We start from the raw sequence: 13,059 nt of genomic DNA, 5'->3' as shown, positions 1-13,059 counted from the left end.
AGAGAGGGGATCCTGGAACTGCAACTGAGAAGTTGAAGGAAGAGACCGGTGCTCCGCCCTACCTCCATCGCTTCCGGCTCGGGTCGCGGCGCTGATGACTCTCGCGCCCCTCCTCCCCGGCTTCCGGGATGTGGCGCTCTCTGATGATGATTCAGGCTCCGCTCTTCTTTCTCCGGCTTCCGGTATACGCGGCGCTCTCTGATGACTCATCGCCTCTCTTCGCCGGCTTCCGGGACGCGGCTGCACGGGGCCCAGGCGCGAGACTGGTGCTGTGTGGTCTCTCGACCGGGGCGTTGGGCACTACACGGCGGAGGGAGGCGCGGCGTCCCGGTGAACCGATCAAGATGGAGCGGCGAGGCCGAATGGCGAAGGCGCCCACCGGCCAAACGCATCATTCCCCTGGGCCGGCTAAGAGGGAAAGGAGGCCTAGCATGTTCGAGAAGGAGTCAGTGAGTGGAGACCGGAGGCCCAAGACAGCCTTCCCACCCTTTAGATGAAGTTCATTCCCTGGCTGGACCCGGGATCCAGGATGGCTGGCTGCCCTTCTTTCGTTTTTCTGACCATCGCGAAACTGAGATTAGGCAGAACAACGTGGGTTAGATGTTGAAGGCTTAGGGATTTCTGTTGTTAAATCCAAAGAGCCACACATTAACTAATAGAAAGTTTTAACGTAGGCATCCTCAGTTCTTTTCAGACTTGCAGATGTCCATAATTATCCAGTAGTTGTATTACACCTTATAAATGCATTTTTAGTATATACGTAATTTACCTATCTCTAGTGAGTTTATACCATACATATGCACATTAATATGCACAAACATACATTTATGCACACAACCATATATATATATATATATATATATATATATATATATATATATATATATATACATGCATATATATATGAGTGTATGTATACACACTCCCCTAGAGGGAAAAACTGACGTGCTGATCAGTAGAGTGCTTTTAGTTTTAAAGAATATTAGTTTGTTATTTGAAGAATAAAAGAAAAAAAACAAGTCATTTCTCTGATATCAGTGAAAAAGGTCATTTCCGTAGAGCACTGGCCGTTCTGTATGATTGTCCTTTGAATCAGGACTCCATCTTGAGGCAGTGAGGGAAAACATTGTGCATTTTGCACAAAGATGCAAAACTAACAGTACTGAGCTTAGAACCTGTGTCTGAGGACACCTAGTGGTTTCTTTTCATACCTAATTCACGTGGCTCATGAGTGAATAGTAGGATGAAGCTAGATATGACAGAAAGCACGAATTTTTGGAACTGAATTATTTCAAAATGGCCCAGAGTGGTGGCAACACTTCAGTTTTGTTTTGTTGTTGTTTTAAAGATGTATTTATTATATGTGAGTATACTGTAGTTGTCTTCAGACACACCAGAAGAGGGCATCAGATCCCATCACAGATGGTTGTGAACCACCATGTGGTTGCTGGGAATTGAACTCAGGACCTCTGGAAGAGCAGCCAGTGCTCTTAACCTCTGAGCCATCGTTCCAGTCCAACACTTCAGGTTTTAATGTCTTTTCAGTGTCGGTGTTTTATAGAGCAAAGAACAAATAGAAAAGTAAGCATGCTGAGATCACACACCTGTGAGAAAGCAGAACAGTGAGCTATGTCTAGTTGCCAAACATTATACTATATTAATGTTTGGGTTATGAACACTAGAGATTTCTGTACTTTGTGACAGCCAAGAGTGATTCTATGAATCGACTGCCTGTTTTGAAATCTACTGCCCAGATTCAACTTGAAAATACATTTAGTAAAATCTAGAAGCAAGAGTACATGGAGCAAGGCATCTTATTTGATCTATTATCTATTTCTTAAAATCTAGCCTTCTGAAGGTAAAAACTGAGTAGGCCAGTAATTAAGAAGAATTTAAAACAAAATCCCACATTTACTAACTCTAACATCAAAAGTTATTTTCAACTTTCAAGTGGCCAATGATGTCTGTGTTTCTGAGAAATAATTGAATATATCATTGGAATAATGACATGAGTAAACTCAGTTTATTCAGGTTTTGTAAGTAGGCTCCATATGTATAAATGTCTGTCAGTAGCTAGCTTTTATAAAAAATTTGATGGTATTTTAAGAGATTATAAAGGTTTCATACCAACTGCAAGAATAAAATACTTTTAATATGTATAATAAAGCATGTGATCAGTATTATACATAAAGAAATGTCAGAAATGCAATTTTAAAAGTAGTAGGATCATTAAGGGTTAATTTGAGGCTCCATGTGTTCTATTCCCAGAAGAGTCATGCAACCTTGAAAACTGGTGCCTTAGTAGCTGCATCCCTTGAGTATGTTGTAGTTCAAGAGAAGATAATAGGCACATCTTAAGAGACAGGTTATCTTTCCGTACATAATTACAATGTCAGATTATGTGCAGTGAGTAGAATCAACAGATTGAATACCACAGAAAGAAGACTAGCATGTGGGAGGGGAAAGTTCTGGAAAGATATTGTATCAGTCAGGTCCCTTAATAGTGTGTTTATGTCTTCAGAAAATCTGCCCTCTTGAGAAATTAGTAAACTAAACTTAAGCCATTGAGATTTGCAAAGCAAAGGTGACCTATTGAAAGGAAACCAACTCCAGCCCTTTCTAGATTTTTTTTGTTCTTAAGGAAGAGAGAAGACACTGGGGACAAAAATACTTGTGGGAAAATTGTGAAATCCATAGTCCATAGGCACGGGCTCATTTCAGACCTAAGACCTAACCATAGGATTTAGACTACATCCTTTTCTCCTGTGCATTACAACCACATTAACTTGATGCCTTTTATAGAAGTTCTCACTAGGAATTGTCTATCAAGAGAAAAGGAGGCATACTAGGTAGAGAACACCACAGGAGAGCAAGCACCAGATCCCACACTACAGGAATAAAGGTATCAATAGAAATGCTCACAACAATGAAAATAACAGGTTAAAAAGAGGAGAAGAATGTTTACATTTTTGAGGCAGTTATAAAAGTTGTAGAAGTTATTCATAATGGAAGTTGCAGATAGAAAACAGAATGTAAGAAATAAATGGACCAATAAATTAAAATAATTCAGAGGCCATATCACAGTCTCAGGAAGGTCAGAGAACACAGCAGAAAAATGTGCCAAAACAAAATCTACATATAGGCATATATTCTCAAACTACAGAAATTAAAGATGAATAAAAGTCCAAAAGGAAGCCAGAAGACAAACACACTATAAGAGAATTACATGCATATTCTCATAAATTATGAATAGAGTGAAGTAAAAGTATCCGGAGAAGAAATGTGACAACCTAGGGTTTCATACCCTGCAAAACTCTCAAATAAAAGATTGTTTTGGACAAAATAAAAATTTTCCCAATAAACCTCCCTTACACAAAATGTTAACAAAAAGATAAATAAAAGGTGAATCAGAAATGTGAATCTAGAGAAAAGAGTGTCAGAGAGTAAATGAAGGTTCATTAAAAAACCTTTAATGTTCTTTTACTCTTAACAGCTGTTCTGAACTCGTGGGGTTGTTTATGTTACAATTCATAACAGCAGCGAAGCTACAGCAATGAAGTAGCAATGAACGAATTTTATGGGTGGGGGCACTATAACATGAAGAGCTGTGTTCAAGGGTTGAGAACCACTGCTCCATCAGATAATGGTTTGTTAAAAATAACAGGAAAGATACATAAAATTACGTTTGCATATGAATACATGTTAATATTCACAGAGGGGAGATGAATGGCAGTTTAAGAAAAGGAGAGGGAAGAACAGGTTTAAATAACCAGGGCAGGTGCTGTGTTAGTTGGACATGGTTGGATTAGCTGCACATGCATATTTCTGAAGTCTACAGCTTAAGAGGAGGTCAAGGAACTAATGTGCTAAAGAATTAGAGAAAAGGGGGCTGGAAAAGGTGGCTTAATGATTAAGAGCACTGACTGCTCTTCCAGAGGTCCTGAGTTCAATTCCCAGCAACCACATGGTGGCTCACAACCATCTGTGACGGGATCCGATGCCCTCTGGTGTGTCTGAAGACAGCTGCAGTGCACTCATATACGTTAAATAGATAAATCTTAAAGAAAATTGCTCTTGGTCAATTGTCCCCTCCTACTCTTGCTCCCCCCCTTACTCCTCCTCTCCCCATTCCCTCCCCCCTTACTCCTCCTCTCCCCATTCCCTCCCCCCTTACTCCTCCTCTCCCCATTCCCTCCCCCCTTACTCCTCCTCTCCCCATGTTGATGGCCGGCCTCTGCTTCTCTACTCCCCTCTTCTCTCTCTCTGCCCCTACTACCTTTTTAACTCTCCTGCTACAGACCTGAATAAACTCTATTCTGTACTTTAAAAAAAAAACAAAAACAAACAAACAAAAAAAAAAAAACAAAAAAGGAACTAGAGAAGAGGCATCATGTAGGGCAGTGTAGCAAATATGATGGATAGGAATCCAGTTGTACTAGCAGTCACTCTGAACGTCAGCGGTGTAAGTACAGCAATATAAACAGTTGTCAGGATGGACTAAAATAAGACTCAACCATGTTTTTAATAAACTTAAAATGCACATTCACAAAAGGAGACAGGTGAAAGATACACTAGTATCAAAATTTAACAAGGAGTAGCTATAGACTTCAGATAAAGCAAAAACCAAAGCATTGGTTATTAAAAATGGGGCCAGTTGCAACTAATGATACTGCATGAGAGGAAAATATATAGGTTTAAAGGAGAAATACACTAATCTACCAGCTTAGTGGGAAATTTGAGTAATAAGTCTGTCAAAAATGCACAGTGCTGGATTTGGCTTTTGTAGAACATCTGCCTACATGCATGAGGCCCTAGGTTTGTTTGATCTTCAGCTCTCAAACTTTTAAAAAATGAATAAATTTTATTATTAAAAACTTGCAAATAAAAAATATGTGCTTAAATGAACTAAATCCCAAATCTATAAATCTCAGTGAACTGTTCTTCAGACTAGCATGTGTACACACACACACACACACACACACACAAATTTGAACATGAATGTTTATGTGTGTCTTAGTTACTTTAACACCATAGCATACACAATCAACTGCTGGTAAATAAGTAAATAAAACAAAAATTAAATTAAGTGCCCTTATGAAAATTGATGCAAAAAACTAAACATGCTTAAAAAAAAACTACCATGCTTTTTTCAATTAAGAATTATATGCCATGCCTGAGTTTTCCAGGCATGCAAAGCTAAGTTGTTACAAGCCTCCCAGTGTAGTACAGTATAGTACATACAATGAAACAGTATGCTGTATCATCACATCCAATTAATAAATCTCATTTTTTGTCAAAATGCACCCTTTCACAATAAAAATACTGAGTAAGACTGTAACAGGGATTATCACAACATTAAAAACTATATTAAACCATAGCTAACACATTCAGTGGCAGAATTTGTTCTATAATAAACAATATTAAATGAGTAATAAGCAAAATCAGATGTATAGGGCAGACATGTCTCTTCACTTTTTTTTAGCCAAGCAGTTAGATATGGAAAAGAAATGCCTGGTTATTATGAAAATAAAGCTTGCTACTTTAAGTGAGAGACTGAAAATTAATCCAAGAACTACTGTAGTGGTCTTCAGCCTTTTGAAACTGCTAAATGACATTGTCACCTACAATGTGCTGAGTTGTCTTCACAGCATTCATAGATAGCCTGGTGCATACAGCCCACCTGTCAGTCACAGTTTGGACACACCTGTAGAGCTCTAAATAATTATTGTAATACAAATTTTATACTTTAGAAGGAAATAGGTCAAAAAATACACATGTCAAAAAATCTTGTACACACATATATGCATTTGTTATCTTTTCAAGTTAAGATTTATAAATGTGTAATTACTTTTTAAAATAACTATGTAAAATAAATTTGTGGATGATACTTTTGTGATTATATGAAGGAAGGAAGCATAAAAGATTGTTTTACCTTTATCTCTCAGCCACTCTTGTTTCAGGTCCTTTTCAATATTTTGTGGGTATTCTAAATATATGCGCCCAAGTTTGTTTGTGCAGTGTATGTCTTAATTACTGTTCCTATTGTGCGATAAAATACCCTCACAAAAATAACTAATAGAGCAAGAGTCCGTTGGAGCGTCATGGTCCCAGGGCACAACCCAGTAAGACAGAAGGCATGGCGGCAGAGGTGTGAGGTGTCTGGTCACTTTGCAGCCACACTCAGCAGGCAGAGGCCAGTGATCACTGTGCACATCCCTGTCTCCTTCCCAGGGCCAGGTCTTCTCGTTTTGGTTAACCAAACCAAGGTAATCTCCACAGGCAAGCCCAACAGCCTCTCTTTAGAAGGTTATTTAGTCTCAGACTGACAAGAGAAACTGTTATGCTGTGTATATATAAAGCACAGGCTCCCTCAAGTGGAAAGCTAATAATCTAGGATTAACTTACTGTACGGAAGTTTGTTAGCTCGGTCTCCACTGATGCAAATTCTTAAAATCTGAAATTCAGTCTCTCTCCCTTCCTCTTTCAGTATGCACAGATCTTAAGAGAAAGACTGAGAGAGTCTTTTCATGACGTCCAGTATGTGGAACCTCCATTTGATGACTCAATTGCTGATATAGGCAAAGAATGGAAAAGTGCCCTGGCAAAATTAAAGTTTGCTAATTCATATAGAATGGAACCATTGAAGAAATTTCAAGCACATTCAGTAGAAACTAAAATCCAGCAGATATTAAAGGTAATTAGGGACCAGGGGTATAGCTCAGAGATAGTCACTTGTCTAGCATGTATGAGACCATCCTAGGCTGTGTGTGTGTGTGTGTGTGTGTGTGTGTGTGTGTGTGTGTTCACTATATGGACTGCCTGTGAAAATACGGAGACTAAATGTTCCTACAATCTTCTTAGTGTTTGTTGAACTCAGTCTGAATCCAAGGGGAAAGACAACCAGTTTCCTGTAAACTAACTTCTGACAGGGGTTAGATATTTGATGCAGTGCAGGTGGGACAGGAAGCATGCACTGGTAGCTTTGCTACTTGAAAGCAAACTGGTTTTAGTGGTATGGGGAAAAGTCTTTTTTTTTTTTTTTTTTCCTAGATCAGTAACTACATAGGTGGTACCAAAAGATGTTGTGCTTAAGCAGTAAAACCATGTCCCATACAGCAGCTGCAGCTGTAGATGCTGCCTGGTTAAGCTTACAGTTCTTTACCTGCATCTGTTTCTTCTGAGCAGGCCACATAGATGCCTTGAAAGAGGCTATGCTAAAGGTGGGAGTGACAGTGATGTATACAGTCCCTTCATAGGTATCACAGTGCTTTCAGTAAGGTGGTGGTGATTGTAAATGCTTCCATTGGAGGCTTTCTTCAATAAAGACACTATGTTCACAGGTCAAGAAATCAAGGTGGACATTCTGCCAGCTGCTAGATATGTCTGTTCTAATCATGCCTTTCCATAACTCGTTTTGGGGTGGGGGGTTGGAGAACCTGATATTTGCTATGTGAAATGGACTTGCATTCATATTCCATTGACCAATTAATTAATGGGCACTATGAAAAACTAAGGATTGGAAATGGGGAATCAAGCTCCTGTGTACTATCTGAGATATAGATTAGAAAATCGGAAAGTACGATTAAAGGTGTGTGGGCTGAGCAGGCAGTCCTAGAAAGCCTGTGCCTAGGAACAAAGGCCAGTTGAAGATGTGTGATGTTCTGCCTCATTTTTCCATCTCTGGCAGTATTCTTCCTTTCTCCTGGTACTGGAGAGGAACTTCCTTGTGAGAGTTTGTTTCCTGCTTTAAGGAAGCATAAGGAAGGCTGGGCCACTGCACCCACAATTTTTCAAGTACCTTTGGGTCAAAGTAATATGAGAAAGAAGCTTATTTTAAGGTAGTGTATTCTGAAAAAAAAAAAAAAAATATATATATACACCTCCCATCCCTCCAATGCTGACTATATATTTGAAACTAAGTAATATTTGTTAAAGATATAGCTTACAGTTTGGGGAAAGAATTCTGATCAACACAATAGCATATGTGATCTAAGAGTGTATTTTTTGGTCTCCCACTTGACCCTTTCACATAAATGAAATTAAACTCAATTGAACAAATGGCCTGGGTATGAACCACATTCACAGAAGCCACCCCAGGGTCCTTAGGCCAAAGTGACAGTCAGCATATGGAGTTGGAGAGACTCCTAGACAAACAAGTAATGGGATAGGACTACCGTCAGAGAAGACTAACCTTGAACTTGAGTTAGATTCAAAAGAAAGCAGATGATGCTGAGTATTGGGAAGATAGCTCCAAGGCCAAATGCAGGCCTTCAACCAGCTATGTTGGAAGGAACTGGCCAGCGAGCCAATAGCAGAAGTTGGAGAGAGAAGAAGGGGTGAAGGAGCTGGGCAGGGGGGTGGAGGGAGGACATTTACTTGACTTTATGTTCCTGTGAATCAAATGTGGGAGTCTACCTGTTATCACCAGAACTCAGTGCACAGTCCTGGGTGCACTTCAGAAAGCCAATAAATTAAAGGCTTTGTTATTGATCAGCTCCATAATAGGTTCAGCTTTACTCTTTGTCCTGGAATGAAGAGATTGCTCAGCAGTTAGGAGCACTGGCTGCTTTTCCAGAGAACCCATGTGGTGGCTCACCACCATTTATAACTCCAACTCTGTGACACACAACAGTCTCTTCTGGCCTCCACAGGCACTAGGCACACAAGTGGTGAACAGACGTATATGTAGGTGAGACAATCAGACATTTAAAGTGAATCTGAATTTCAGGAAAGAAAGGTTCCTGCTTCATGGTCTGTGAGCTACAGACGTTACCTTTTTTTTTTTTCTTAGATGTTAGTTTATCAAATATGGCGAGTCATAGTTACCATAGGAGTAAGAGAGAGAAGTAAGTTTTGATTCCAGGACCCAGAGAAGATAACAGGCATTTGGAAAACTCGATCCAAATTTTTACGTACACAGAAGCACAAAATGTTTCCTTTCCTTGCTATGAATTTTCAGGAACTTATTGAAATTTTCTTGTTTCTCTGGTGAGACTTGGAAACTGGGTTACTCACAACAAGTTGACAGAACAGCCTCAAAAGCAGAAACTTACAGCTCGGGTGTTGATCACGAAGGGCAATTGAACTTAATATTCTTGGGACAGGTTCTCATTATTGTAGCTTTGGTTGGCCTGGAACTCCCGGTATAGGCCAGGATGGCGTAGAACTTCTGAAGAGCCATTTTCCTTCTGAGTGCTGGAATTGAAGGCATGTGACACCAAACCTGGCTTTGACACTGAACATAGTTTCGAAAACAGTTTTCCCAAAATTGTCATTAAAAACAAATTGGTAAGTATAAATAATGGTCATTTCCAGGAATTTGTGTATTTTGAAACAGTATATATTGTTTAGATACATGTTTTCTATTTATATAAAAAACGTTTGGTTTGAGAATTGAAACATCTTTCTTAATTTTTTAAAGGAAAGTCTTAAAGATGTCAAGTATGATGACAAAGCCTTCTCTCATTTGTCACTTGAATTGGCAGATCGAATATTGGCAGCAGTCAAAGAATTTGGATATCATCGTTATAAATTCATTATAAAAGTATTATTTATTCAAAAGACTGGCCAAGCAATAAATGTAAGTGCCCCGAGGACCTAACATCTGTTCCTTTGAGCTGTGCCCAGGGATGGAGATCCCGAAGGAACTTGAATTCACAGATCACTCTGTCAAAAAGATTTTTTCATTGCAAATTACCTAAAAGGTACTGACCAATAAATACAAATTTTCTATGAATAATTTGCTAGATTATGTAGCTTGTTTCTTGGTCATACCTATTTTGGTAATTTAAATATCATTTAAATCAATTAACCAGTAAGCCTGGTAGCGTACACCTTTGATCCCAGGACTTGAGAGGCAGAGACAGGTGGATCGGCCTTCCTGCTCACCATATCTAGTTCCAGGATTATGTGTTAAGCTGACAAGGGTCAATTGTGCTGGCTAGTTTTTTTTTTTTTTTTTTTTTAAGGTTTATTTTTATTTGATGTATGAATGCTCTATCTGCATGTACACCTGCATGCCAGAAGAGGGCATTAGAGCCTATTACAGATGGTTGTGAGCCACCAGGTAGTTGCTGGGAATTGAACTCGGGACCTCTGGAAGACCAGGCACTGCTCTTAACCTCTCTGAGCCATCATCTTTTCAGCCTATGCTGGGTAGTCTTATATCAACTCCACTCAAGCTAGAGTCATCTGAGAAGAGGAAACCTCAATAGAAAAGTTGCCTCCATAAGATTGGACTGTAGGCAAGCATGCAGAGCATTTTCTCCAGCCCATTGTAGATGGTGCCATTCCTGGACTGGTGGCTACTGGGTGCTGATCAGGATGGTAAGCATCTCTTCTATGGCCTCTGCATCAGCTCCCACCTCCAGTTTCCTGGTCGGTTTGTTTTCTTGCTGTGGTTTGTTTCAGTGGACTGTGATTCAGGATCTGTAAGCCAAACAGACACTTTCTTCCCTAAGTGGCTTTTGGTCATGATGCCATCACAGCAATAGTAACCCTAACTGTGACAGACAGGCAAATGGGTGCTGATGGTAAGAGTTATAGATGGAAGAGGTCCTACCTCCATGGGGGAACTGCACCACATGCAGTATGCACGGAAGAGCAGGAAAGTTACAGGTGCTGTTGCCATGACTGAAAAGCAGGGCTCATGCTATTCGGGAGTAGACAGGAATTGAATCTTTAAGTTGTACTTTATAACAGTGTGCTAATCCCTGTAGGCTGTCTTCCATCTCCTACAGCAATCACATATAGAAAGGGACAGGGACGAAGGCCATCAGTCACTCCAGAATTCAGTCTTGCCTCAAATAACATTCCGGACACTTGTAATGGCTGTGTCTCTGGTATGAACCTAACATGCCTCAGGGTACTTCTAAGCTGGGGAATGGAAAACTCACAACAAACCAGTCATTAAGAGATACGTTTGAAACTTAATAAGCATAGATTTTTTTAATTACATGAGGTAAAAATTTAGCTTTCTATACAGATTATAACAATGCTGTTATGTTTTTATCCTATTTGCCATCAGTAAGTTCTCTGTAGAAGCAATAAGGTAGGGGTGATATGCCAGAGCAGCTGCTTGGGACTTCTCAGAAGAGGGGAGGCTGGCTGATGGCCCATGAGAGGAACCAGCTGTACCAAGCCAGGAAGAACATTTTAGCAGAGGTCTAAGGCAAGGCTGAGCTTAGTAGGATGGGAGTAGATGTGTTATAATGGCAGTGTGACTCAATAACAAGCTGTCCGGAATTTAGACTCAAACGATAGCATGTCTGTCACCATTCTGTGAGGATGCTCAACCTGTAATCAGCTGTGTGGTCTTGAAGGCTCACTGATTTACTGTAGCTGCTACTGACTCAGCTGGACCTGAGCATTCCAGACGTCCTGTCCCTTGTCTGACTGCAGCGCTGCCATTGGGTTTCCCTACATTCTAGCTGTCCTCCTGTAGCCTGACCTTCCCTATATAGGAATCTAAGCATGGAATTCCACAAAAGCGAGGCCAGAAACTACAAGACCTTTGATGCTTTGCTTAAGCTGTACAGTGTTCCATTCTGTTGCTCACAGCAAGTCAGAAGGCCACCCCATTCAAGGGGTGAGGGAATAGTCTTTTAGGAGGAACTACAAGGAATCTCTGGCCATTTTGGATCTATCCTAGATAGAGTACAGCTTGTCTTGTCCTTGTAGGCATCACAAAGAAGTCATTGGCTTATTTGTATAACTGGCATTATTGCTTAATTTTGGCTGAAGATTTTTAAATGTGGTAAGAAGGATTCCTTATCATGGTCTGGAACACAGTAGACTGGTTTCATAGGCCCCATCACAGAGCCCTCTGTTCCTGCAACTACCAGCCTCCAGAAAATACAGGAGGCACGCAGTATCACTCCTGATTCTCCATGAAATGGAAAACTGGGCTTCTCCTGTAAAAATACTTTTTAAACTTGTATGTGTGTGTGTGTTTGGAAACAAGGAATTTTGCTCAAGTGTGCAGGTACCTGATTTGGTCAGAGTGATGGATTCCCCTGGGACTGGAGTTATGGGAAATGAAAGCGGTCTGATGTGGGTGCTGGGAATTGTGTCTTCTGGAAACAATGCTCTCTCTTAACTGCTGAGGCATCTCTATGTAGGACAGAACACAGGGCTTTGAGCCCATGTGTTATTACTTAAGTTAACCCTTTCAGCCTAACAGATTATTTCTTAAATACAACTTTCTGAGGTACTGACACACTGATTTAAAAAGCCAAACTACTGTAATTTAAGTTGCTTAACACATTCCATCTGAGTCTTTTAAATTTTGTCCCACAGATTGCCAGCAGATGGATCTGGGATGTGGCATGGGACAGCTGGGTAGAAGCTAAACATGAAACAGAGTCTTACTTGGCATTGGTTTTGGTGTTTGCTCTCTACTGTGAATAGCTCAGAACCAGCAGTTTCACCCCCCCCCCTTCAAAATAAATGGTATATCCAGATCTGTGAGCCTCATGTGTTACCTTACACATGCAGAACACACAAACAAAAAGCCAGTTATACTTGTTAACGTATGTTACCTCAAAGTAGTGGAAAAGGTAGGCATGAATTCTTACAGATTCCAATACAGAGGTATAGTTATTCTTAGGTTTAAGAAATTTAGGATAGTCAGGTGTGGTGGCACTTGCAGCATTCGGGAGGCACAGGGAGGTGGGTCTCTGAGTTCCAGGACAGCCTGGTCTACATAGTGAGTCCCAAGATAGGCAAGTCTGAGAGTGTGTCTCAGAAATAAATAAAGTAAAATTAGAACTTGCTATAGGAAATTAAATAGAAGTCTCAAATAATGTTAATGTCTGAAGCATTTTGGAAAACTTAAAAGGACAGGTGCATTTTTGGATGGTGTTTTAATATTTTGTGTTCATTCTTTCGGAAGGACCCCTAAACAAAAGAAAAATGATAAAGTATTAGTGTTTTCTTACCTAGATTCCTCCTTCTCTAAAGCTTAGGTTTAAGCCAGTCTTAACCCAACATTCTTGTCTTCTCCATGTATCGCATTGTCTCCTGTCTTTAATTCTTAACCCCTTTTCATTTGCCCTGTTC

At 40.1% G+C, this 13,059-nt stretch overlaps 1 protein-coding gene across 2 annotated transcripts; it reads left to right on the top strand.

Annotated features, from left to right (window-relative positions):
* Window positions 1–344: 344 nt before the first annotated feature.
* DYNLT2 (dynein light chain Tctex-type 2) lies at window positions 345–12,408 on the top strand (the record flags this gene model as incomplete). 2 transcript variants are annotated; one of them, XM_080941612.1, is made up of 4 exons in its annotated part: window positions 345–449; window positions 6,488–6,694; window positions 9,422–9,580; window positions 12,298–12,408. In XM_080941612.1, 4 exons carry the CDS (start codon window positions 345–347, stop codon window positions 12,406–12,408), a joined length of 582 nt encoding a protein of 193 aa, XP_080797738.1. The 2 variants fall into 2 exon arrangements, with proteins under 2 accessions (XP_080797738.1, XP_080797739.1); XM_080941613.1 differs by lacking the exon at window positions 9,422–9,580.
* Window positions 12,409–13,059: the final 651 nt, after the last annotated feature.

The sequence above is a fragment of the Micromys minutus genome, assembly GCF_963924665.1.
Source record: "Micromys minutus genome assembly, chromosome: 30".
NCBI lineage: Eukaryota > Metazoa > Chordata > Mammalia > Rodentia > Muridae > Micromys > Micromys minutus.
This window is presented reverse-complemented; position numbering and strand designations above follow the sequence as displayed.